General features: G+C 38.6%; 2 protein-coding genes across 2 annotated transcripts in view; one reads left to right on the forward strand and one right to left on the reverse strand.

Moving 5' to 3' along the window:
• Positions 1-7,938: 7,938 nt before the first annotated feature.
• Positions 7,939-16,211, reverse strand: MRPL19 (mitochondrial ribosomal protein L19). The gene is made up of 6 exons (XM_005575490.5): positions 16,084-16,211; positions 15,775-15,892; positions 11,361-11,479; positions 10,957-11,091; positions 8,756-8,937; positions 7,939-8,617 (listed from the first exon to the last, which is right to left on the reverse strand). Exons 1-6 carry the CDS (start codon positions 16,184-16,186, stop codon positions 8,396-8,398), a joined length of 879 nt encoding a protein of 292 aa, XP_005575547.3. The 5' UTR covers positions 16,187-16,211; the 3' UTR covers positions 7,939-8,395.
• The window catches only part of EVA1A (eva-1 homolog A, regulator of programmed cell death), a 179,315-nt gene continuing 170,665 nt past the window's right edge, over positions 15,800-24,449 (forward strand). Inside the window, exon 1 of the mRNA XM_065526938.1 lies at positions 15,800-15,913. The gene's annotated coding sequence lies outside the window, so the exon portion shown is untranslated. The remainder of the gene's footprint in view (positions 15,914-24,449) is intronic.

Consider the following 24,449-nt stretch of genomic DNA (forward strand, 5'->3'; position numbering starts at 1 on the left):
TCATCCTGATACCAAAGCCTCACAGAGATACCACAAAAAAAGAGAATTTTAGACCAATATCCCTGATGAACATCGATGCAAAAATCCGCAATAAAATACTGGCAAACCAAATCCGGCAGCACATCAAAAAGCTTATCCACCATGATCAAGTGGGCTTCATCCCTGGGATGCAAGGCTGGTTCAACATACGCAAATCAATAAACGAAATCCATCATATAAACAGAACCAAAGACAAAACCACATCATTATCTAAATAGATGCAGAAAAGGTCTTTGACAAAATTCAACAGCCCTTCATGCTAAAAATTCTCAATAAATTCGGTATTGATGGAACGTATCTCAAAAGAATAAGAGCTATTTATGACAAACCCACAGCCAATATCATACTGAATGCACAAAAACTGGAGGCATTCCCTTTGAAAACTGGCACAAGACAGGGATGCCCTCTCTCACCACTCCTGTTCAACATAGTGTTGGAAGTTCTGGCCATGGCAATCAGGCAAGAGAAAGAAATAAAGGGTATTCAGTTAGGAAAAGAAGTCAAATTGTCCCTGTTTGCAGATGACATGATTGTATATTTAGAAAACCCCATTGTCTCAGCCCAAAATCTCCTTAAGCTGATAAGCAACATCAGCAAGTCTCAGGATACAAAATCAATGTGCAATAATCAGAAGCATTTTTATACACCAGTAACAGACAAACAGAGCCAAATCATGAATGAACTTACATTCACAATTGCTTCAAAGAGAATAAAATACCTAGGAGTCCAACTTACAAGAGATATAAAGGACCTCTTCAAGGAGAACTACAAACCACTGCTCAGTGAAATAAAAGAGGACACAAACAAATGGAAGAACATACCATGCTCATGGATAGGAAGAATCAGTATCGTGAAAATGGCCATACTGCCCAAGGTAATTTATAGATTCAATGCCATTCCCATCGAGCTACCAATGACTTTCTTCACAGAATTGGAAAAAACTGCTTTAAAGTTCATATGGAACCAAAAAAGAGCCCACATTGCCAAGACAATCCTAAGTCAAAAGAACAACTGGAGGCATCACGCTACCTGACTTCAAACTGTACTACAAGGCTACAGTAACCAAAACTGCATGGTACTGGTACCAAAACAGACATATAGACCAATGGAACAGAACAGAGCCCTCAGAAATAATACCACACATCTACAGCCATCTGATCTTTCACAAACCTGACAAAAACAAGAAATGGAGAAAGGATTCCCTATTTAATAAATGGTGCTGGGAAAATTGGCTAGCTATAAGTAGAAAGCTGAAACTGGATCCTTTCCTTACTCCTTATACGAAAATTAATTCAAGATGGATTAGAGACTTAAATGTTAGACCTAATACCATAAAATCCCTAGAAGAAAACCTAAGTAGTACCATTCAGGACATAGGCATGGGCAAGGACTTCATGTCTAAAACACCAAAAGCAACGGCAACAAAAGCCAAAATTGACAAATGGGATCTAATTAAACTAAAGAGCTTCTGCACAGCAAAAGAAACTACCATCAGAGTGAACAGGCAGCCTACATAATGGGAGAAAATTTTTGCAATCTACGCATCTGACAAAGGGCTAATATTCAGAACCTACAAAGAACTCAATCAAATTTACAAGAAAAAAAGCAACCCCATCAAAAAGTGGGCAAAGGATATGAATAGACATTTCTCAAAAGAAGACATCAATACAGCCAACAGGCACATGAAAAAATGCTTGTCATCACTGGCCATCAGAGAAATGCAAATCAAAACCACAATGAAATACTATCTCACACCAGTTAGAATGGCAATCATTAAAAAGTCAGGAAACAACAGGTGCTGGAGAGGATGTGGAGAAATAGGAACACTTTTACACTGTTGGTGGGATTGTAAACTGGTTCAACCATTGTGGAAAACAGTATCGCAATTCCTCAAGGATCTAGAACTAGAAGTACCATATGACCCAGCCATCCCATTACTGGGTATATACCCAAAGGATTATAAGTCATGGTGCTATAAAGACACATGCACACGTATGTTCATCGCGGCACCATTCACAATAGCAAAGACTTGGAATCAACCCAAATGTCCATCAGTGACAGACTGGATTAAGAAAATGTGGCACATATACACCATGGAATACTATGCAGCCATAAAAAAGGATGAGTTTATGTCCTTTGTAGGGACATGGATGCAGCTGGAAACCATCATTCTCAGCAAACTATCGCAAGAACAGAAAACCAAACACCGCATGTTCTCACTCATAGGTCAGAATTGAACGAGATCACTTGGACTCGGGAAGGGGAACATCACACACTGGGGCCTATTATGGGGAGCGTGGAGTGGGGAGGGATGGCATTGGGAGTTATACCTGATGTAAATGATGAGTTGATGGGTGCTGACGAGTTGATGGGTGCAGCACACCAACATGGCACAAGTATACATATGTAACAAACCTGCAACTTGTGCACATGTACCCTAGAACTTAATGTATAACAAAAAAAAAAAAAAAAAGAAAAGAAAAAAGTGTTAGGTGAACTAACAACCTGCAAACACCCGGGTCGAAAGACTATGGTCAAGATATCATAAAAACCATCTATGTTCTGTGAGAAAAAGCTGCAAAGGAGTTTCTTTGGGAAATTAGAATATTCAACAGCACATACAGGGAGATTTAGGAAACTATATGCATACACAGCAAAAAGCTTGCTCAGACAAGACCTGCAAAGACACTATGCTTTTGGGCCTGATTGCTAGGCTCAGTACAAGCCTGGCTAAGTATTAAGGGAAAAGCCAAGCACAGAGCCAATCTGCAAAGACTGGGAGAGATGTTTGTCTGCTAGTTTTAACTCCTTTCAAAGAAATCTATGTCAAACTATTAAACACAAGCTAAGGAACACAGACTTCAGTGATGACACACAGAAGTAGTCGTCTTTGCAAAAATAGTTTGGAAATGTCACTAAACAGTAGACTGCTATAATCTTCAATAATAAGATAATAAAAATTAACTCTCAGGAAGGGGGGAGTATCTGATTTTCAGGGCCACCACCTTATAATGTTCAAACATACAGTTTTCAACAACAAAAAGACAGCATACAAAGACACAGGAAAGTATGGCTCATTGAAAAGAAAATAATGAAATCCATCCCTGAAGAAGCAAAGACATTGGACTTACTATGCAAAGACTTTAAACAATCGTCTTACATAAGCCCAAAGAACTAAAAGAAAGCATGGACAAAGAACTAAAGGAAGAAACAGACATATGAACAAAATGAGAATATCAGTAAAGACATAGAAATTATAAAAAGGAACCAAAGATAAATTTTGGAGCTGAAAAGTACAGTAACTGAAATAAATTCACCAGAGGAGTTCAACAGTTGATCTGAACAGGGAGAAAAATCAACAAACTTGAAAAAAAGAAGGGCAACTGCAATAATCAAGTCTGAGGAACAAAAGAGAACACAGCCTAAGAAACTGGTGAGAGAGCATCAAACAGACCAACATGTACATTAAGAATATTTCAGAAGGAAAAGAAAGCAGTGAAAAAAATTGAATAAATAATAGCCAAAGATGTCCAAAATTTGATAAAAGACATAAATCTATGACTCCAAGAAACTCAACAAACTCCAAGTGGGATAAACTCAGAGACCCACACTGAGCCACGTTATAATCAAACTGTCAAAAGACAAAAGCTGAGCAAATCTGAAAAGCAATAACAACTGACTCATCAAGAATGAGGAATCCTCAAATTTTATAACATTTAATATCTCATGAGAAACCATGGAGTCAGAAGGTAGTGGGATGACATATTTAAAGTGCTGAAAGAAAAATACTGTTACTAAAAATTCGTGTATCTGGCAAAAATAAGGGAGAAATCAAGACATTCTCAGATAAAACAAAAGCTGAGGGAGTTTATTACAATTAGACTTGCCCTGCAAGAAATGCATAAGGGAATCCTTTGGGCTGAAATGAAAGGGCACTAGACAGTAACTCAAATCTGTATATTGAAATAAAGATCCAAAATAAGATATATTGACAAATATAAAAGTCAGTATTACTGTCATACTGTTTTCTAACTCCACTTTTTATTTCCTAAATGATTTAAAAGACAAACTCATACAAATAACTATAAATTTTTTATTAGGCATCAAATACATAAACATGTAATTTGTGCCATCAATAACATAAGGGTGGCAGGGGCAGAGCTTTACAGGAGTAGAGATTTTGTATGCTATTGAAGGTAAATTGGTATCAGTTCAAATTAGATTGTTGTAAGTGTAGGATGTTAACTATAATCCCCATAGCAACCACAAATAAAATATCTAACAAATATACACAAAATGGAGTGAGAAGAGAATTAGATTAGTTCACTACAAAAAAACAGAAAAGAAGGCCATAAAGAGGAAATGAGGGGCTAAAAAAGTATCTGACATATAGAAAAAGTGTTAAATGGTAGAAGAAAGTCCTTCCTTAATTACTTTAAATGTAAATGGATTAAATTTTCCAATCAAAAGGCAGAAATTGGCAGAATGGACAAAAAAAAAAAAAAAAAAAACAAGATAGTGATATACTGTCTACAAGAGAATACTACAGATCCAAAGACACAAGTACATGGAACACATAGATAAAGATACTCTGGGCCAGGCACGATGGCTCACGCCTATAATCCCAGCACTTTGGGAGGCCGAGGCGGGTGGATCGTGAGGTCAGGAGATTGAGACCATCCTGGCTAACACAGTGAAACCCCGTCTCTACTAAAAAAATATTTTAAAAAATTTAGCCGGGCATGGTGGCGGGCGCCTGTAGTCCCAGCTACTCGAGAGGCTGAGGCAGGAGAATGGTGTGAACCTGGGAGTTCGAGCTTGCAGTAAGCCGAGATTGTGCCACTGCACTCCAGCATGGGTGACAAAGGGAGACTCCATCTCAACAACAACAACAAAAAAAGATACTCTGTGCAAACATTTTTTTAAAAAAAGAGAACTTTAACACATTATAAACCACCTTGACCTAAGAGACATATAGAACACTACAGTCAACAATAGCATGATACACATTTTGCTCAAGTGTACGAGGAACATTCTCCAGGACAGACCATCTATTAGGCCACACACCAATTCTCAAACTTAAAAACATTAAAATCATACTAAGTATCTTCTCTAATCACAATGGAATGAACTTGGAAATCAATAACAAAAAATAGTGGGAAATTCATAAACATGTAGAAATTAACACACTCAACCAGTGGATCAAAGAAGAAATCACAAGAGAAATAAAAGATGACATTATCTAGCAATTCCACTCAAGATGTATACCCAAGAGAACTTAGAAACAGGCAATCAAATATATACTTATATCAATGTTTATTGCAGCATTATTCACAATAGCCAAAAGGTAGAAATATCCCAGTGTTCATCAGAAGATAAACAACATGTGTACACATACAGTGGAATATTATCATAAAAACAAATGAAATTCTGATACATGCCACAACATGGATGAATCTTAAGGACTGCTTGAGGCCAGGAGCTCAAGACCAGCATGGGAAACATAGCAACACCACATCTCTGCAAAAAACAAAATCAGCCAGGTGCAGTGAACATGTGCCTGTAATCCTAGCTACTCAAGGAGGCTGAGGTGGGAGAACTGCTTGAGCCCAGGATTTTGAGGCTGCAATGAGCTATGATCACACCACTGCACTCTTACCTGAGTGACAGAATGAGACCTTGTCTCAAAGATAAAAACAAGCAGGTGAGGTTACCTGGGGCTGGGAGAGATACAGGAATGAGGTTATTGCTTAATAGTTACACAATTTCAGTTTGGGGTGATGAGAAAATTTTGGAAATAGTAGTAATAATTTCACAACATTGTGAATGTAATTAATGCCTCTGACTTGTAAATTTAAAATGTTTACAATGGCAAATTATATTATATATATCCTACCACAATAAAAAAAGCTTTAGATTATGCATGTTTAATTTTATTTCTGGGGGAAGATTTGCTTTACTTCTGGGGGAAAATTCACAAGAATTTTAAAGATACTCCTACAGAGTAAAAAGCATGATTGGATACATGTTTTTGAGCACCTGTACTTACAAGCTGATCATACATTTGCAGAGCTTTAGATCCTAAAATACACCCATCTACCATTCTACCAATATTCAAGTGTGTTTATCAAGACAGAAAAAGAACAGGTTTTAATAGCTATCTTCTAACAAGATAAAGAGAAGAAAAATATAAGATAGAGGCTCTTGTTAACCTTTTATTTTGAGAGGTTCTTTTGAGAGGTTATCTCAGCAAATAATCTAAACAAGTGAAGGATAGGATATCTATTACCTGTTGACAGTAGTAACATGACTATATAATCATAAGTGAAAAAGATCAAGGAAGTAGCTGAAAGCTGCTGCATGACAGACAGACCCCTAGACAATCTCCTTCCTGGACAGACCCCTCCAGGAAGGAGATTGGAAGCCTCTATTCTAGGAAATCTGACAAAACCAAAATATTCATGTGGAGGAGGGGACTCCCAAAAAAGCCCATTCAGATAACCCTAAAGACAACCCCTTGCCACAATCCCAAGGCTTTGAAGCTTTTTAGTCCCTCATTCAACCATAAGACAGCCAAAGATTACCAGATATCCTGGAAAAGCCTGAAATACAGACAAAAATAAATAAATAAATAAATACAGAAAGAAATTTGGAGGAAATAGATGTGCAAACAATTTTAAATGAAAAAAAAATACAAACACTATATTGAATACCCTTTATCTATGAGCAAATCCATAGATAAAGGCTTTTTGGTTATAAGAAAAGGAACTTTTACAAATCAAGAAGGGGTCTTTAAGATTTTTAAATACAATAGCAAAGAGTTGGAAGATCGACCTAAAGAGCTAAAACACAAAGATATTGGGGTCAAGGGAGGGAGGTAAGGAAATAGATACCCAGTGCTGGATATCCAGCATCCAAAAAATAGTTTGGAGAACAAAGCCACAGAGAATAAATCATCAACCAATGCTAAGTGTTTCCCAGAACTGACAGAAGTGAGTTACTACCTTGGAAGGGTTCACCTAAAACCCAATACAATGCATAAATACAGACCCACACCAAGGCACATCATCATTAAATTTATGAGAAACAGAAATCAAAATGGCATTGGATTTCTCCATACAACGAGGGAAACAAAGAAAATGGAGCAACAATATTTTTAACTCAATAAAATGGAAAATATGGAATCCAGAAAACAGCTGAGCACAGGAAAGAAGTTAGTCCCAAGATAGCTAGGAATTAGAGGGCAGATCTGAAGGTAATGATGGAATGAAGGTAATGGACAGGTTGAGAGTTGCCTTCAAGATTTAGGATAGTACTGTACCTTTTAACCTGAGCAACAGTATACCCAGGTGAGTATGGACCAAATTACATGCTTTTCTTAAGCATGTGTGATTATACCCCAGCTTTCCAATCCATGCTGCATGGATCAGCAACAACACTCATATCATATACCAAAGGTATTGTTTTGACCTAATCCTAAGATGTAGACTTTGATTCATCATGCTGTGAGCATCAAAAAAGTTTTCTTCTTCTAACCACATTTCCGCAACATCCAGTTACCCAGTATAATCCTGCCAGATACCTGTAGTGAGCCTTCTGTTTAGCAGAACTCACTCATAACCTTAGCCATGAACTTGCAAAATTGGCCTTTTAAACTCTCAGGGGGAGCTGAAGCCAGACTGTGACCCAAAGACTGTAACGTTTCCCTTGAAGCCTTCATGCAATAATAGTAATACTGCCCTTTTATACTTGCTAACAGGTTTTTCAAAATTAAATATATTGTTGAAGAATATATGTAGGCAGTAAACTAAAAGAAATGCAAAGGAATGATTAACAAGTCAAGATGATGTTTACATTTAAAAAGGAAAGAGATACAATTGCAGATACACCAGAATCTTCTGAGATCTTATTAAATGTTTTATTTCTGAACATTCTTAGATATTATTACTAAATGTTCGATTTCTTAACCTGATAGTGGGTACATGAATGTTTATTTTATTATTCTGTAAATCATACATTATTGTGCTTATGAATTGTTTCTCAATTTACAAAAAATCACCCGAACTATTCCCCTTGCTCAGGTTCCATGCTCATTAAAGAACATTCTGGTGATGCTCTGACTTCTATTGTAGCTTTACCTCCAATAAGCAAATGGACATCGGACCATTTGGCATGTGTAATTCTCTTTTTAGAGTAATAAACTGGTGTACAAGTTTTATTTTACAAAAAAGTATTAAAACAATGAATGTTTAGGTCACTTAATTACTATGTTCTTATAAATGAAATTAAATTGGTCTCAAAATATATCCTCTTAGAGCCAATAATCTTCTGCAACTAACCAAATTCATTCTCAGAATCAAGACCTTTTCGACGCTTCAATTTCCTTCCATATTGCAGCTTCAATTTTTGAAGTATCATATTCCCTCATCATATCAAATTCAAGCCATGGCTGACTCCACTTCTGAGCTTCTTCCATTTGCTCTTCAGTTAAACAAAGATCAAATCTGATTCCTTTAATATCAAAATTTGGACGTTCCCAGCGTTTAGACCAGGGCTTAGGCTTCATTTTCACTTTCAGCTAAGGAAGATTTAAAAAAAAAAAAAAAAGGAATAATTAGGCTGATAGGCATAAGCAAAAATTCTTCTGAAGTTTTCATTAAGATGATTCTTTCTTATTTTATACTTGAACTTCTAGTTTCAAATGTATAACCCATACCTCATTAACAGGAACTTTCTGGGTAGGCTCTTGTGCTACTGGCTTCATATTCACATCAAAAGTGCTATATTCAGGAAGGGCATCTCGTAAGTACAGCAAGCTATCATCCAGCCGTTTCTCTAATTTGACCACTTCAATCTCGTGGACCCGAGGATTATAAAGTTCAAAGCAAATCTCAACACCTAAATAGAAAATAAAATACATTCTTACAATCTAACTCCACATTCCTATACATGTTTCATACTACAGTAAAAGGGTTTCATAAAGGAATTAGCACAAAGTTTTGCATGTAGCAAATGTGCCGTTAATTTGAAATGTTTAAGATAAAGATTACTGAAAGAAATAGAAATAAGCTAAAATCCATTTAAATATAAAGTGAGAAAGTCTGAATTGGAATGATAGTCTAAAAAAGAAAAAATGGCTTCTAGAAATATGTTGAGTCACATATCTCTTAATTCTCATAGTAGTAACATCAGAGAAAGTCTGAATCTTTCCCTATGTCATGTTTTTATCTCCCAATTACTTGAAGAAAAATCAATCTTCCATGTTAAGAGTAATAAGATTAATGGTGCAAAAGAAGTAAAATATTAAGTTCCAACTTTGGTTAGAAGCTCCTTTGATTAAGGATTAGTGGATTAAAGGGCTAGAGAGAACTAGTTTTGCTTTTTCCCTTTCACCTTTCACCATGTGAGGGCACAGTGCTTGGCCCTTCCAGAGCACACAGCAACAAGGCACCATCTTGGATGCAGGGAAGGAGGCCTCACCAAATACCAAACCTGCCAGCACCTTGAACTTAGATTTCCCAGCCTCCCGAACTGTGAGAAATAAATTTGTTCTTTCTAAATTACCCAGCCTGTAGCATTTGGTTATAACAGCACAAACAGAATAAGACACCAGAAATGTAAACCAGAGACTGCACAAATGCAAGCAGATGATGGTGACATGGATGAGGGTGACAGCAATGTAGAGGGAAGAACAGACAAAACTGTGATATATTTTTTGGAGATTGTGCCAAGAAAACTTGATTGACTGCATGTGTGAAAGTAAGTGGGTAGGCAGTGGTACCATTTATGGAAATAGAAAAGACTGTGAATGGAACACCATGCAAGGGGAAATAAAGGGTTCTGCTTTCAACTTATGCTGGTAAGACATCCAAATAGAGTGTTGATCAGATAGTTGCAAATGCAAATCTGGAACTTAAAAAGGGTCAGTCCTGGAGTTATAAATTTGGAAGTTATCATTATAAAGATGGTATACAAGCCATTGGACAAGAAGGAAACACTAATGCAGGAAGTAGTCATGGGGAAGGTTGAGGCAGGTTACAACAGTCAGACATACTATAGAGAATGGCAAGAGGGAGCTAATCCTTTTGGAGTATTCTGTGTCCAGTACTTCAAATTCAGTATCTCACAGTTGATTGGCTAGAACCATGTGGAGGAGAAACTATTACTATCTTAATGCTTAAAGAAAATCAAATGACTCACTCCTATGCTCATTTACTTCTATTACAAGGCCTCTCCAAGTATTTGACCTGATTTAAGGCACAAATCAATTAAGTCCTGCTGAATTCCTACACGCACAGCCCACCAGGTCATTACAGACAGCAACTGCTTTCACATTTTCAATTTCTTTGAAAACAAGAATACTTGTTGTTGGAACTTCATGAAGCATTCAACTTGATAAACTTAACTGTTCCTGCCATTTTAATTAATAATCTTGCTAGAGTTTTACTACTTGTTCCTCTGCCTATAAGGCATAGTATACAAACACAATTTTGCCTTTTTAAAATTCCTCCCAAGTCATATAAGACAGTGATACTCATTTTAGGAGCAAGTAATTCATGAATACATTATATGTTTGTCTTAAAGTTTTACTCATGGGTTATTTGCTCCTAAAACGAATATCCCCATACTGCTTTATAGTGATTTATTCCCCCCTTTGATGTTGCCATGGTTTGCAAAGTCTATTTCTAATGACTGTTGCTCCAATAATATAAGAAGCCTTCAAGAGAAAGATGTCCATCAACCATATTTAATCATTAACATCAAATCTCAATCCATTCTAAAGCCAGAGGCTCCACATCTTCCCTCAGAGTCCCCTTTTACTTTCAAATTTCAGATTTCTTATCCCAGGATGGAGAAACAAAAAGGAATCCTGAGATAACATTTTCTAGACAATAAAAATGATGAAATAAAACTTACCTTGTCCTTCGATAACATTCCTAAGGATAAAAGTAGCTCCAAGGCCTCTTCCTGATCTCTGGATGCAAATCCCCAGAAACTGGCTGATTTTTCCACTGGCATATGGGTCAGCTGTAGTAACACGAAGAATACTTCCTACAAATTCAAAAGAGAAGTGAACTTTTTTTCCAGCACACTCAGCTGAAAAGTAAACTTTATATAAGATGCAGAGACAAACAAATAGCATTGCTAGATAACTTCTTCACTTCCTAAATCTTTTAATTTAGGAATAAATACTTCATATGAGCATAACCCAGATATGTAAAAAAAAAATCTTCTTTTGTTTTTTAAGAAAACTAACCATCCAATCACTAAGAAACTAACCACGCAATCACTAATAATAAAAGCATATAGCTCTTACTGACCAACATAGAACTCTGGGATGTGGAGTACTTTTCTCCTTTCTAACATATCTTTTCTTTCTATTTGAAATTTCAGAGGATCTGTTCTTCCCCTTCGAGGAATGAATTCAGGACTCAAGAACCTGTGAAAAATACAAATAAATTAATTAATTAAAAGTAAACTTAAAAGGCTGCTAAAAGAAAAATTGCTGCTTTTCAAAGAAATTAAAGAATATGATATTGACGTGTTTTATTGTTCACTGTCTAAATAAAAGTCAATCTTATTTCTAAAATTGTTAATGCTCATGAAAACAGCTAACGATTCCTGAGTACTCACCTGGTATTTTGTTAAAAGCTTTGTGAAACATCTATTGCATAAATTAATCCTTCTAGCAACTATGTGGGTTTGGTGTCATCTGCTTTTTACAGAGCAAGAAACTGAAGCTTGAAAAAAGTAAATAACTAACCCATTGCTACATTAGCTATAAATCTGTCAAGTCAAGATTTAAATGTAGGTATGTTTGTCAGTCTCCAAAGCCTATAACCATTACTACAGGTCTCACACTGAGCTATACATGCTACAATAAATTATGTCAGAAAAGACATCAACATATAAATTACTAATTATAAACTGACTTTTAAAATGATCTTCCTGATCAGAGAAGATGGCCCTGGAGATGGTGCTGAAGGGCCTGCGGCATCTGCAGGCTTGTTTGCTGTATCTGCTGGCCAAGACTGTAGACCAGTTTGAGTATGATGGTTGTGACAACTGTGACACCTATTGGTAGTCCTGGTGTCTCGTGGTTATTATCTTTCTGCCCTCCTGGTACAGCAGTATCCCTTGAAGAAATCCTGAGGCTTTGTAGTGCTCTTTGCTCCCTGCCATGCTTAATAATTCTTGCTTTTCCCCCTCCTCATCTGTTTTCTTCTGTTTACTGCTCTTCCTGTACCTTAGGCCAGTCCCGCATCCTTGCATTTCACATTCTCCTAACTGGAGACCCTTGGGCCTTAGGCGACTGCTGGGTCCTAGTCTGCCTTGTTTGTGCCTCTGTAGGAGGGAAGTCCTTGCTTTTCTCCTCTGGCCTAGTAGGGGACCTTGGGTAATGTCCCATTTTTGGCCAAGATGAGGTATTTGTTTTAGAATAAAAAATTCACCATAAATTCTCATTTACTTAAATTTCCACAGAAATCCTGTTCGTGTCCCCATTTTGATTTCCCTAAGTTGCTGGTTCTCCCTCTGTAAAAAGAGAATGATTAGACCCTGCCTGTTTACCTCAGGATTGTTGTGATTGTAGAAATGAAGCTATGTGAAAACTGTGTAAATCTTATAAAGGTGAAATCCTTTTGCTTAAAAAATAATAATCTTCCTTTTTTTCTTCTTTAACTGATTTTAAGCTCATTAGAAATATTTACTCTACATAAAAAGTATAAATGACAGTACAATGAATATTCATGTCTCTACCACCCACCTCAAGAAATAAATTATCAATATTGTGGAAGCCCCAGTGTATCCCTTCCTACCCTGTAGAGTTAATTACTATCCTAAATTTGGTGATTATTCCCATGAATTTCTTTCTCTTCCTCAATTTTCTACTTTGAAAATTTTAAAGCCTACCAAAAAAATAATACAATGAACAACTGTAGATCTTTCATCTACTTTTACTAACTGCTAAAATTCTGCTGTCTTTGCTTTACATAGACATATCATTTTTTTCTGAACCATTTGACAAAGGTGTGGTGGCTTACATCTGTTATTCCAACACTTGAGAGGCCGAGGAGGGTAGATCATTTGAGCCCAGGAGTTCCAGACCAGGCTAGGCAACATAGTGAGACCTCATTTTCCAACAAAAAAAATGTTAAAAATAGCCAGGCATGGTGGCGGGCACCTGTAGTCCCAGCCACTTGGGAGAATGAGTAGGGAGGGGCCTAGGAGTAGGAGGCTGCAGAGCCAAGATCATGCCACTGCACTCCAGCCTGGGTGAGAAAAGCAAGGCTCTGTCTCAAAAAAATGGAACAGCAAGGCATTTCATTCCTCAATAATTTAGAAGGCTTATGCTAAGAATAAGGACTTGCTCCTATATTATCATGATACCCTTATGACACCTATAAAAGTTAGCATTAATTTGATAACATAATCTAATACAGAGGTATCGAATCTTCTGGCTTCCCTGGGACACACCGGAGGAATTATCTTGAGCCACACATAAAAGACACTAACAATAGCTGGTAAGCTTAAAAAAAAAAAAAAGGTCACAAAAAAATCTCATAATGTTTTAAGAAAGTTTATAAATTTGTGTTGGGCCACATTTAAAGCTGTCCTGGGCTGCAGGTTGGACAAGCGTGGTCTAATATAGGGTTCATACTCAAATGTATGTCAATATCCTGGGAAGGTATTTTACATCTATTTGTTGCCCAATTCAAAATACAATCAAGCTTCACACATCATATTTGGTCGTTAGTCTCTCAAACTAAGACTTTTCCCCATCTTTGTATTTTTATAACATTAATTTTTTGAACAGTCAAGGCCTACTATCTTATCCCTAGATTCTGGATTGTTTCCACAGGCCTAGACTAAGGTTAAATAATTTTAGTAAGAATATCACAGAGATGATGATGTGAACAACTTATTCTGTCACATCAGGAGACACATAATATCAGCTGGTACCACTACTGGTAAAGTTATGTTTGACTGTTTGGCGAAGTTTCAGAAGGTCCCCCTTAAATTTCTTTTTACTTTACATATGCATGTATGTCTGGGCAACATATACTATTGTTTAGTATAGTTTTGTTTCTGTTTTTTCTGAGACGGAGTCTTGCTCTGTCAACCAGGCTGGAGTGCAGTGGCACGGTCTCAGCTCACTGCAACCTCCGCATCCTGGGTTAAAGCAGTTCTCCTGCCTCAGCCTCCTGAGTAGCTGGGATTATAGGTGCATGCAACCACGTCTGTTTTTTTTTTTTTTTTTTTTTTTGTATTTTTAGTAGAGTCGGGGGTTTCACTATGTTGGCCAGGCTGGTCTCGAACACCTGACTTCGTGATCTGCCCTCCTTGACCTCCCAAAGTGCTGGGATTACAGGTGTGAGCCACTGCACCTGGCCTATAGTTTTAAACTTCATAAAAATAGCATCCTACTACATTAATGATTCTAAAGGTTTTTTCCCACACATATTTGTGAAAATCATCCATGTTTAAAAGTTAGTTCTAGTTCATTCACTTTTCACTGCTGTACAATAAATATTCTGTCATATGAATGCATTTGCCTATTCACCTACTGTTGGTTATCTATTCTGCCTCTAAATTTTTGTTATAAAAAATACATTCATTCTTGTACTTGTCTCCTTGTACATACATGTAAGAGTTTAGGTTGTGTGCTTTCTGAGTGAGAAGGTATACACAACTTAAACTTACTAAATTCTGTCAAATCGTTCTCCAGAACATATCATTTACATTCCTGTTTAAGTGAATTCTATTAAATGCCACCCTTTAAGAGATATTCCATTAATACCTTCAAAAAAAAAGTTTTATAAGGACATATTTTCTGAATTTCTAGGTTATCTAACTCCAAGTTTACTTCTATTTAAATCCGTGGAATATTTTAAATGTTAAAAATAAAATAAAATAAAATAAAAAGGGCAGGCGTGGTGCCTGTAGTTCCAGCTACTCAGGAGGCTGAGGCGGGAGGATCACTTGAACCCAGGAGTTTTGAGGCTGCAGTGAGCTAAGATCACCACTGCACTCCAGGCTGGGTGACTGAACCACACTCTATCTCAAAAATTTAGGAAACAAAAAAAAAATCCCAGAGGTAAACCAATCAACAACCTACAGTCCTTTCAAGAAGCCTATAATCATAGCAGGTTTTTCCTCTGAAAACTGTTTTTTTAAAAAGGTTGTTACAAAGCTCTCTTTTCAGATCTTAAGTACTTTAAATTTACATGCACCTCCAAGATTACCACCATTCATTTTAGTTTTTATTCACACTGTTTTGATAAGTTTCAGACACACTTTAGAGGCAATTTTTACTGTGCCTTGTCTGCCAAAACTTCCAACCTAACCCACAACAAATTTTTTAAGTTGGCCAATCTATTCCTATCCAGGGTTGGGGTCTTTTGAGAGAAAAGAACGGCTCTTGGACGTAAACAGGTATAAACAGGATGTACCTCAGAGAAAAACTCTGGTATAGGACATATACCACAGAAGAGCTTAAAATATGGGGAATCCTTACTTGAAGTTCTGACTCAATAAAACTGCAAAGAAGTTCAATGCTGGCTTGGGGAGAAGCGAGGAAGACAGAACACTGTGGTGCACGGGTTCATGAATCCTACACACCAGTTCGTGCAGGTGAAGGTGCAGCCCCCACCTTAGAGCCAGTACCTCCAACGCGAACGCGCTCAAGCGCGCACCGACCCCAGTTGCCGGCCTGGCGCCAGGGCAGTGCCTCACCTGCGTTCCTGTTCCGCCGGGCGGCGCTTGTCCATGATGACCGGCTTCGGCGGCGGCTGGAACGCGCCGGGCTCGGAAGGCCCAGTGCTGTGCTGCCGGACAGGCCCCGCGTGGACCCCTGCGGGAGCGGACGACGAAGGTCAGGACTCTAGTGCCAGCCCTGAGATCCCGCAGAGCCCCGCAATCTCCCCCAACCCGGTGTCCCACGGAGGACCAACTCTGGGGTTGCCTCTCATCTCCAGGCTCGCCTCCCCCATCCTGACCCTGGGCCCCTAACGCGCCCCAGCTCGCAAGTCCCGCTCCTCTTACTGCAGGCGAAAGAGGCCGGCGCGGGGAACAAAGTCCTGGCGGCTTGGAAACTCCGACCTAGGCCCATTGCAGCCCCGTGCCCCGCTGCAATGCAGGACGCCATGCCAGCTAGCTTACGTCAAGACTACAACTCCCAGTAATCAGCGCGACGAGGTTGTAGCTGCGTGCCACTAGATGGCGGCTGCTGTGGGACAAAATAGATAAGTCTCTCCCCCTGCTCCTTTCCTGATGTCTTGGGAAAAGAGCAAATTTCTCTAGTTCCCCATAAGGAGCTAAGTTACACCCCTCCACAGGGGTGTTCTCCCGGCCTAGAAAGCTCTTTCCTACCTCTCTGGATCAACTCTATCTTCTCAGGCAAGCTCTCGCTATGTGAAAATCCCGTTGTAGGCCTTCATTCCCACTAGATGCCTTTGTTGGCAGCTCTGATCTCATTTGCAATTCTTTCTTTCTTGTGTAATTATTAGATTAGTATTTAAATCTGCTATTATACTATAATGAGGCAAGGGAAGGGAGAAAGTCTTCTTTTTTCTCACTGTTTTATCCCAGCACCTAGAACCTACCTGGGCCCTCACTCTTTGTTTTTATTTTGTTTTGTTTTGTTTTTCTGAGACAAGGTCTTTTTCTGTTGCCCAGGCTGGATGGAGTGCAGTGGCGGGATTATGGCTCTGCAGCCTCCAACTCCTGAGCTCAGGCTGTCCTCTCACCTTAGCCTCCAGAGTAGCTGCAACTACAGTCTTGCACCATCACGCCCAGCTGATTTTATGAATTCTTTGTTGAATGCACAGAAAGGAGAATAGAACAGTTCCTGACAGAACTGCTGGCCCGTAATCCTTGAGACTACAGAAAGCCTAAACCCTTTGAGGAACCCAAATGAATTTGGGCTGGGCAACAGTGGGTATGGATAGGTGGGAGAAGCAAAGCTGAAAAGTCTTGTTAAGAAATTTGGAAAATGACTGGGCGTGGCCAGGTATGCCTGTAATCCCAGCACTTTGGGAAACCGAGGCAGGAGGATCCCTTGAGTCCATGAGTTGGAAACCAGCCTGGGCAACATAGTGAGAACTTACCTCTGCAAAACAAACATAGCCAGGCACGGTGGCTCACGCCTTTAACCCCAGCATTTTGGGAGGCCAAGGTGGGCAGATCGCCTGAGGTCAGGAGTTTGAGACTAGCCTGGCCAACATGGTGAAACCCCGTTTCTACTAAAAATAAAAAAAAATGTATCCTAGTTTGGTGGCAGGCTCCTGTAATCCCAGCTACTTGGGAGACTAAGGCAGGAGAATCTCTTGAACCCAGGAGGCAGCGGTTGCAGTGAGCTGAGATTGTGCCTTTGTACTCCAGCCTGGTCAACAAGAGTGAAACTCCATCTCAAAAAAAAAAAGAAAAAAAAAAAGGAAAGAAAAAGAGAAACAAACACACAAAAAAAGAAATTTGGAATTTGTTAGCAATGGTGACACAGTATAAGGATTGAACACTTAGAGTAATGTGATTATTTAACTACATATTAGTCATTTCAGTTGTATTAATGTCCCAAATTTACCTCAAATTCAGCATATCCATACTGAGTTCATCTTGTTCACCTCCAGACTTCCTTCCCAGTATTGGCTATCTCAGGGAATGACTTCAGCATCCACTCTCTTGCCTAAGCCAAAAATTTCAGTGCCAACCTTGATTCTTCCCTATCTCCCCTTGGATGAAGTTCCAAAAAGTATGCCTGGCACCATCAAATATTTCAGGAATCCATGTACCTTCTCATCTTTGCATCCATATTACCAGTCTAGGTCACCATTTTTTCCCCTCAGGATCCCTGGAGATCCCTGCAACAGCCTTCTCATTAGTCTTCCTTCCTGTAGTTACCTCCAGTCCTTGACACAGCAACCAAAAAAGATGGCACAGAAATGAATACCCTGTTCTTGGGTTTCCCCAGTTTAAAGCCTTACTGTTTACTTTTGACAGAAATCAAATGCTCAAAAAAGCAATCAACCTCTGCAGCTTGGCCCCCATACTCCAGCTTGGCATCCTGAAAAACATGAGCTGTTACATCAGCCTGAGGAACAGGGCCATGTTTTGAGCACAGAACTCAGGGTGCTGTGAAGAAAGACAGGGCCTTGTATTTTAACTCTAGCTTCTTCGATTAGAACAAGAATTTATTCTATAAATGACAAGGAATCACACAACCAAAATTTCAGATGAGCAATATTTTGGCTCTTCTACCTACCCAGAAAAGTAGACTTCAAACTGTTAAGAGTAAAAGGGAGGAGAGGCAAAGATAATCATGACTGGCAGTCGTGAAGATTTTTCTGTATTAACCATGCCCAGAACACTTGGCCTTCACTCTTGCTAGGATTGGTGCTATGGGCAGGGGCAGAAAAATAAAAGACCTTCACAGGAGGACGGCAGAATTTACTAGACATTGCCAAGCCATGCCTGCTGCCCTCCCCACTTCTACAGTTGAAGGAATAGTTGTGTAGAGTTTTACAAAACTGGAAGAATGAACCTAAAGAATCTTATTTAATTTTCTCCTATATTCTTGCTCACCCAACATCCATCAGGCCATTTTGACCTTATCTTAATGTGGAGAACAAGCTGGAGTTTAAATTATTCCACCAAACAACTTCATAGAGCAAAATCAAAGAGCACAGAGCTGGCTCAACCATTTTGTGAGCTGATTACAGGAATAGAACTTTAATTATTTACTTCTGTGTTTTACACCCATGGAAAGGAGATCATGAACATCATTATATAATGTTCAGCCAAGGGAAGAAAGTATTCCAGGCAAACTGGCTGCTTCAGGTTATTGTGACATCAGGATCTTTGTCTGTTTTGCTCATTATTGCATCCTCTAGTAGAATATCTGGCACCCAATAAATATTTCTAAGTAAAATTAGGTAGATCACTCTGATTGTACTTTAGAAAACGGATGAGAAGCAGGAAATTATTGTAATATTCCAAAAGAGAGAGGTGCTAACCTGGAACAGAAAAAAAAAAAAAATGGTTCTTAAAGTCATCTTAAAATCATCCCTAATAAGAGCCTTGACTAGCAACGTCAGCACAACCAGGGAACATGTTAAAAATACAAATTCTCAGGCCCCACCCCCAGACTTACTGAATTTAAAACTTTGGGCACAGAACCCAGTGATCTGTGCTTTAACAGATCCTCCAGGTGATTCTGATAGTTGTTCCAATTTGGGAACAATCGAGGTAGAGGCAATAGAAATAGAAAGTGTTATTTGTTTTTCTATATCTCCATCTATTTTTGAGGTAGAGTCAGTAAAAAAAAAATTCTCTAATGTACTAGCTGTGAGTCTTTGAGAGAGGTTCCCATCTCTGCTTTTGTTTCTTCATGAGTAATAGGATAGAGGTATACCTACCTCATTGAGTTGGTATAAGGATTAAATTGAGATAATGCATAAAGTTTGGGGATAAATATATAGATCATAATAAGTTATTTTTTTCCAACTTCATTGAGACATGATTGAAGATAAAATTTGTATATATTTAAGGTGTACAACATCGTGATTTGATATATGTATGCAATGTGAAATGATTACCACGGTTGAGCTAATTAACATATCCTTCACCTAATTGAAAAAAAAAAAAAAAGCTTTTTGTAAAACTTACTTTAAAGATGCCAGCAAGAGAAAACTATAATCTGATTCATCTGTTAAATAGACTAATTTCCAAAAAAAGAATCTCCTATACCTAGAAAACCCTAAAGGTGCTACCAAAAGACTCCTAGACCTGATAAACAACTTCAGTAAAGTTTCAGGTTCCAAAATTAATATGCAAAAATCTGTAGTATGTCTAGTCTATACACCAACAATATTCAAGCTGAGAACCAAATCAAGAATGCAGTCCCATTTACAATAGCCACCAAAAACATAAAATACCTGGGAATACATCTAACCAAGGAGATGAAATCTCTACAACAAGAACTACAAAACACTGCTGAAATAAATTATAGATAACACAAACAAATGGAAAAACATTCCATGCTCATGGATTGGAAGAATCAATGTCACTAAAATGTCCATACTGCCCAAAGTAATTTACATATTCAACAACATTACTATTAAATTACTGTCAGGAGAAAAAAACAATTCTAAAATTCATATGGAAACAAGAAAGAGTCCAAATAGCCAAAGAAATCCTGAGCAAAAAGAGTAAAGCAGGAGGAATGACATGATCTGACTTTACACTGTACTACAAGGCTACAGTCTCCAAAACAGTATGGCACTGGTACAAAAAGAAACAAATAGACCAATGGAACACAATAGAGAATCAACAAATAAAGCCACATACCTACAACCAACTAATCTTTAACAGAGTCTACAAAAATTAGCAGTGGGGAGATGGCATCGTATTCAATAAATTGTGCTGGGAAAACTGGCTGACTATATGCTGAAGAATGAGACTAGACTGCTACCTCTCACCACATACAAAAATTAACTCCAAATGGGTTAAAAACTTACATGTACGACCTCAAACTACAAAAATCCTAGAATAAAGCCTAGGGTGTACTCTTCTGGACATTCGCCTAGACATAGAATTTATGATTAAGTCTAAAAAGCAAATGCAGCAAAAAACAAAAATTGACAATTGAGATCTAAATAAAGAGCTTCTGCACAGCAAAATAAACTATCAACAGAGTAAACAGACATCTTACAGAATGGGAGAAAATATTTGTAAACTATGCATCTGAAAAATGTTTAATTCATATTCAGAATCCATAAGAAATTTACATAATTGAACAAGAAAAAAAAACACCCTTAAAAAGTGGGGAAAGGACATGAACAGACACGTCTCAAAAGAAGACCTATAAGCAGCCAACAAACATATAAAAAGAAAGCTCAACATTACTAACCATCAGACAAATCAAAGCCAAATGAGAAACCATTTTTGCACCAGTCAGAATGGCCATTATTAAAAAGTAAAAAAATAACAGATGTTGGCAAGACTGTGAAGAAAAGGAAACATTTACACAGTGTTGGTTAATAAATTAGTTAAGCCCCTGTGGAAAGTAGTCTGGAGATTTAAAATAACTAAAAATGGAATTACCGTTTGACCGAGGAATTCCATTACTTCTACTGGCAGGGCACAGCGGATCACGCCTGTAATCCCAGCACTTTGGGAGGCCGAGGCAGGTGGATCATGAGGTCAGGAGATCGAGACCATCCTGGCTAACATGGTGAAACCCCGTCTCTACTAAAAATAAAAAAATTAACCGGGCACGGTGGCGGGCGTCTGTAGTCCCAGCTACTTGGGAGGCTGAGGCAGGAGAATGGCGTGAACCTGGGAGGCAGAGCTTGCAGTGAGCCGAGATTGCGCCACTGCACTCCAGCCTGGATGACAGAGTGAGACTCTATCTCTAAATAAATAAATAAATACATACATACATACAAACAAAAATAAAAATCATTCTACCAAAAAGCCGTATGCACTCATATGTTCATTGCAGCATTCTTCACAATAGCAAAGACATGGAATCAAACCAGGTGCCCACCAATGGTGGATCGGATAAAGAAATGTACATATATGCCATGGAATACTACATAGCCATAAAAAGAATGAAATCATGTCCTTTTCAGGTACATAGATGCAACCAGGGGCCATTATCCTCAGTGAATTAACACTGAAACAGAAAACCAAATACTGAATGTTATCACTTCTAAGAGGGAGCTAAATGGGTACTCAGGGACATAAAGATGGGAACAATAGACACTGAGTATTCCAAGAGTGGGGAGGGTGTGAGGGGGATAAGGGCTGAAAAAGTATCTATTGGGTACTATGTTTACTATTTGGGTGATGGGATTAATAGAAGCCCAAACCTCAGCATCACCCAATATATCCATGTAACAAACCCACACATCTAGCCACTGATTTTTTTTAATTTTTATTTTTTATGTTATTTTATTTTTGTGTGGGGAGACAGAGTATTGCTCCGTTGCCCAGGTTGGAGTGCAATGGCACGATCTTGGCTCACTGCAGCCTCCACCTCCTGGGTTCAAATGATTCTTGTACCTCAGCCTCCCAAGTAGCTGGGATTACAGATGCACACCATTACACCTGGCTAATTCTTGCATTTTTAGTAGAGGCAAAGTTTCATCTTGTTCCCCAGGCTAGTCTTAAACTTGTAGGTTCAAGTGATTCACCTGCCTAGGCTTCCCAAAGTGTTGGGATTACACCTGTGAGCCGCTGTGCCTTGCTAGCTGCTGAATGGAGGAGGAGGAGGAGGAGGAGGAGGAGGAGGAAAGAAAGAAGAAAAAAGAAGGAAGAAGAAGAAATCTCTCATTCCAAAGAAGGGGGGGAGGAGGAGGGGTGGGGGAGGAAAAAAAGAAAGAAATCTCTTATTCCAAAGAAGGGAGGGAGGGAGTGAGGAAAGGAAGGAGGAGGAAGAGGAGGAGGAGGAAAGAAAAAGAAGAAAAAGAAGAAGGAAGAAGAAGAAATCTCTCATTCCAAAGAGGGATTAGTCATAATGGTAGTCTGGAAAACCAGTTACAACATGAAAAGTTAGCCAGTGCCCAGCCAGAAAAGGAAAGAGCCTTAGACAAGTAATTTGGGGAATTTCCAGGCCCACTGATGAGTCCATCCTGGGGCAGACATAAATGAAGGAAGTTATAGACAACAGTTGTCAAGTTGTCTGATTCCATGGATGAAATAATCCCTAATAGGAGACTTAGCTTGTTGCCAATAAACACTTGAAACCTGTATTAAACTCCCTTTGTTCCGTGTTCATCAAGCAATCCCTTCCATATTTGACATTAAATTTTGCCTTCAAGGAGAGAAAGTGGTGGTCACAAAGACATAAATGTTCTGGTATTCTGGTCAGCATATTATTTTTTGTTCACTTATAAGTTAATAAACTAGCATTTAGTTTTGTCATATCAATTTCATAAGTTTGGTTCATGTAAGTCTGCCCTAAATGATGTATCTATTTCATGCTGTGCTGAAAATCAGGTTCTGGGCTTTCAAAATCAAAAGTCAGACCCAGGGCCATGACAGATTCTCCAAAGTCAATATTATCTGTGAAGCCTTGAAGTATATATTTTGCCTGGATGAAGGAACTTCGTATTGCCTCATAAGCTCACCCCCACTACACATACACTCCTTTATTCACTATCTATAACTATTTAATAAGTTGCTTCTAAATTTAACAGCTTAAAACAACAAACATTTATTGTTGTATGGTTCTGTGGGTGAGAAATCCAGAAGTAGCTTAGTTGAGTGATTTTGACACCAGGTCTTTCACAATGCTGCAATCAAGAGGTTGGCTGGGGCTATAGTCAACTCAAGGCTCAACTAAGGGAAGATCTGCTTGCCAGCTCATTCTGTGACTAGAAGCAGCCTTGCTGGCTATTGGCTGGGGACATTGGTTCCTTGCTGTATGAACCTTTCCATACAGCAGCTCGTAACAGGTACCTGGCTTCCCTCGGAGTGAGCCAACAATGGAACAAGAAGGTGAACAAGACAGAAGTCACAGTCTTTTTGTTACCTAATCTCAGAAGCAACGTGCCATCACTGTTACCGTGATTCTGTTCATTAGAAACAAGTCACTAGGTCCAGCTTACACTCAAGTGAAATGCACCCCAAAGCCAGAAATACGAGGAGGTGGGGATTATTGGAGGCCATCTTACAAGCTGCCTGCCACAAAATCATTTTCATATTCAAATGTACGAAAGTATAATATTTTTTCTACAAGCTAGCCAATGTTTCATTGCAATGACTATTAAACAACAACGCCATAGCACTTCATATTTGCTAGCCTTTTATATTTTTAAATTACATATGTAATACTAAAATATTCTTAGTATTTGTGAGCTAATTCTCTCCAGCCATCCTCAACTTAGTAAGAAATATTTATTTCCTTTTTTGCTTGGTGAATATCTTGAGCTGACTAGGATTTTTACACAGATTTGGACTTTGAGCCCTAGTCAGAAATGGATGTAGGCCTTGTTGGAAATACAGCCCATTCTTGTGGATAATTCATCACACACTGATGGCAAGTATAGGAGAGAGGGACGGTGGGGAAGACCATGATGGTGATGGAAGTAAAATGTGAGAAGAGACAGTCTAGGATGGCAAGAGAAGGTAGAGCAGATATTTCTCAATCACTCTTTCATTCATTCATTTATTCATCTGGTCAGTCAGCCTTCTATTTTATTTAACAAGTTTTATTGTTCACCTATCATGTGCCAGGCACTGGGCTAGATCATGGAGATACAAAGTTGATAATCCTAGTGTCTTCATAATAGGATGCTATAGTGTAAAGGAAAGACTGTCAAACAATGACAACATTACCTGCTAAATAGGAAGAGAGAGGCATAGAGCACAGTGGGAATATGGGGGTCGGGGGAGTGGGAGCTGGTGAT

The sequence above is a fragment of the Macaca fascicularis genome, chromosome 13 (assembly GCF_037993035.2).
Source record: "Macaca fascicularis isolate 582-1 chromosome 13, T2T-MFA8v1.1".
Taxonomy (NCBI): domain Eukaryota; kingdom Metazoa; phylum Chordata; class Mammalia; order Primates; family Cercopithecidae; genus Macaca; species Macaca fascicularis.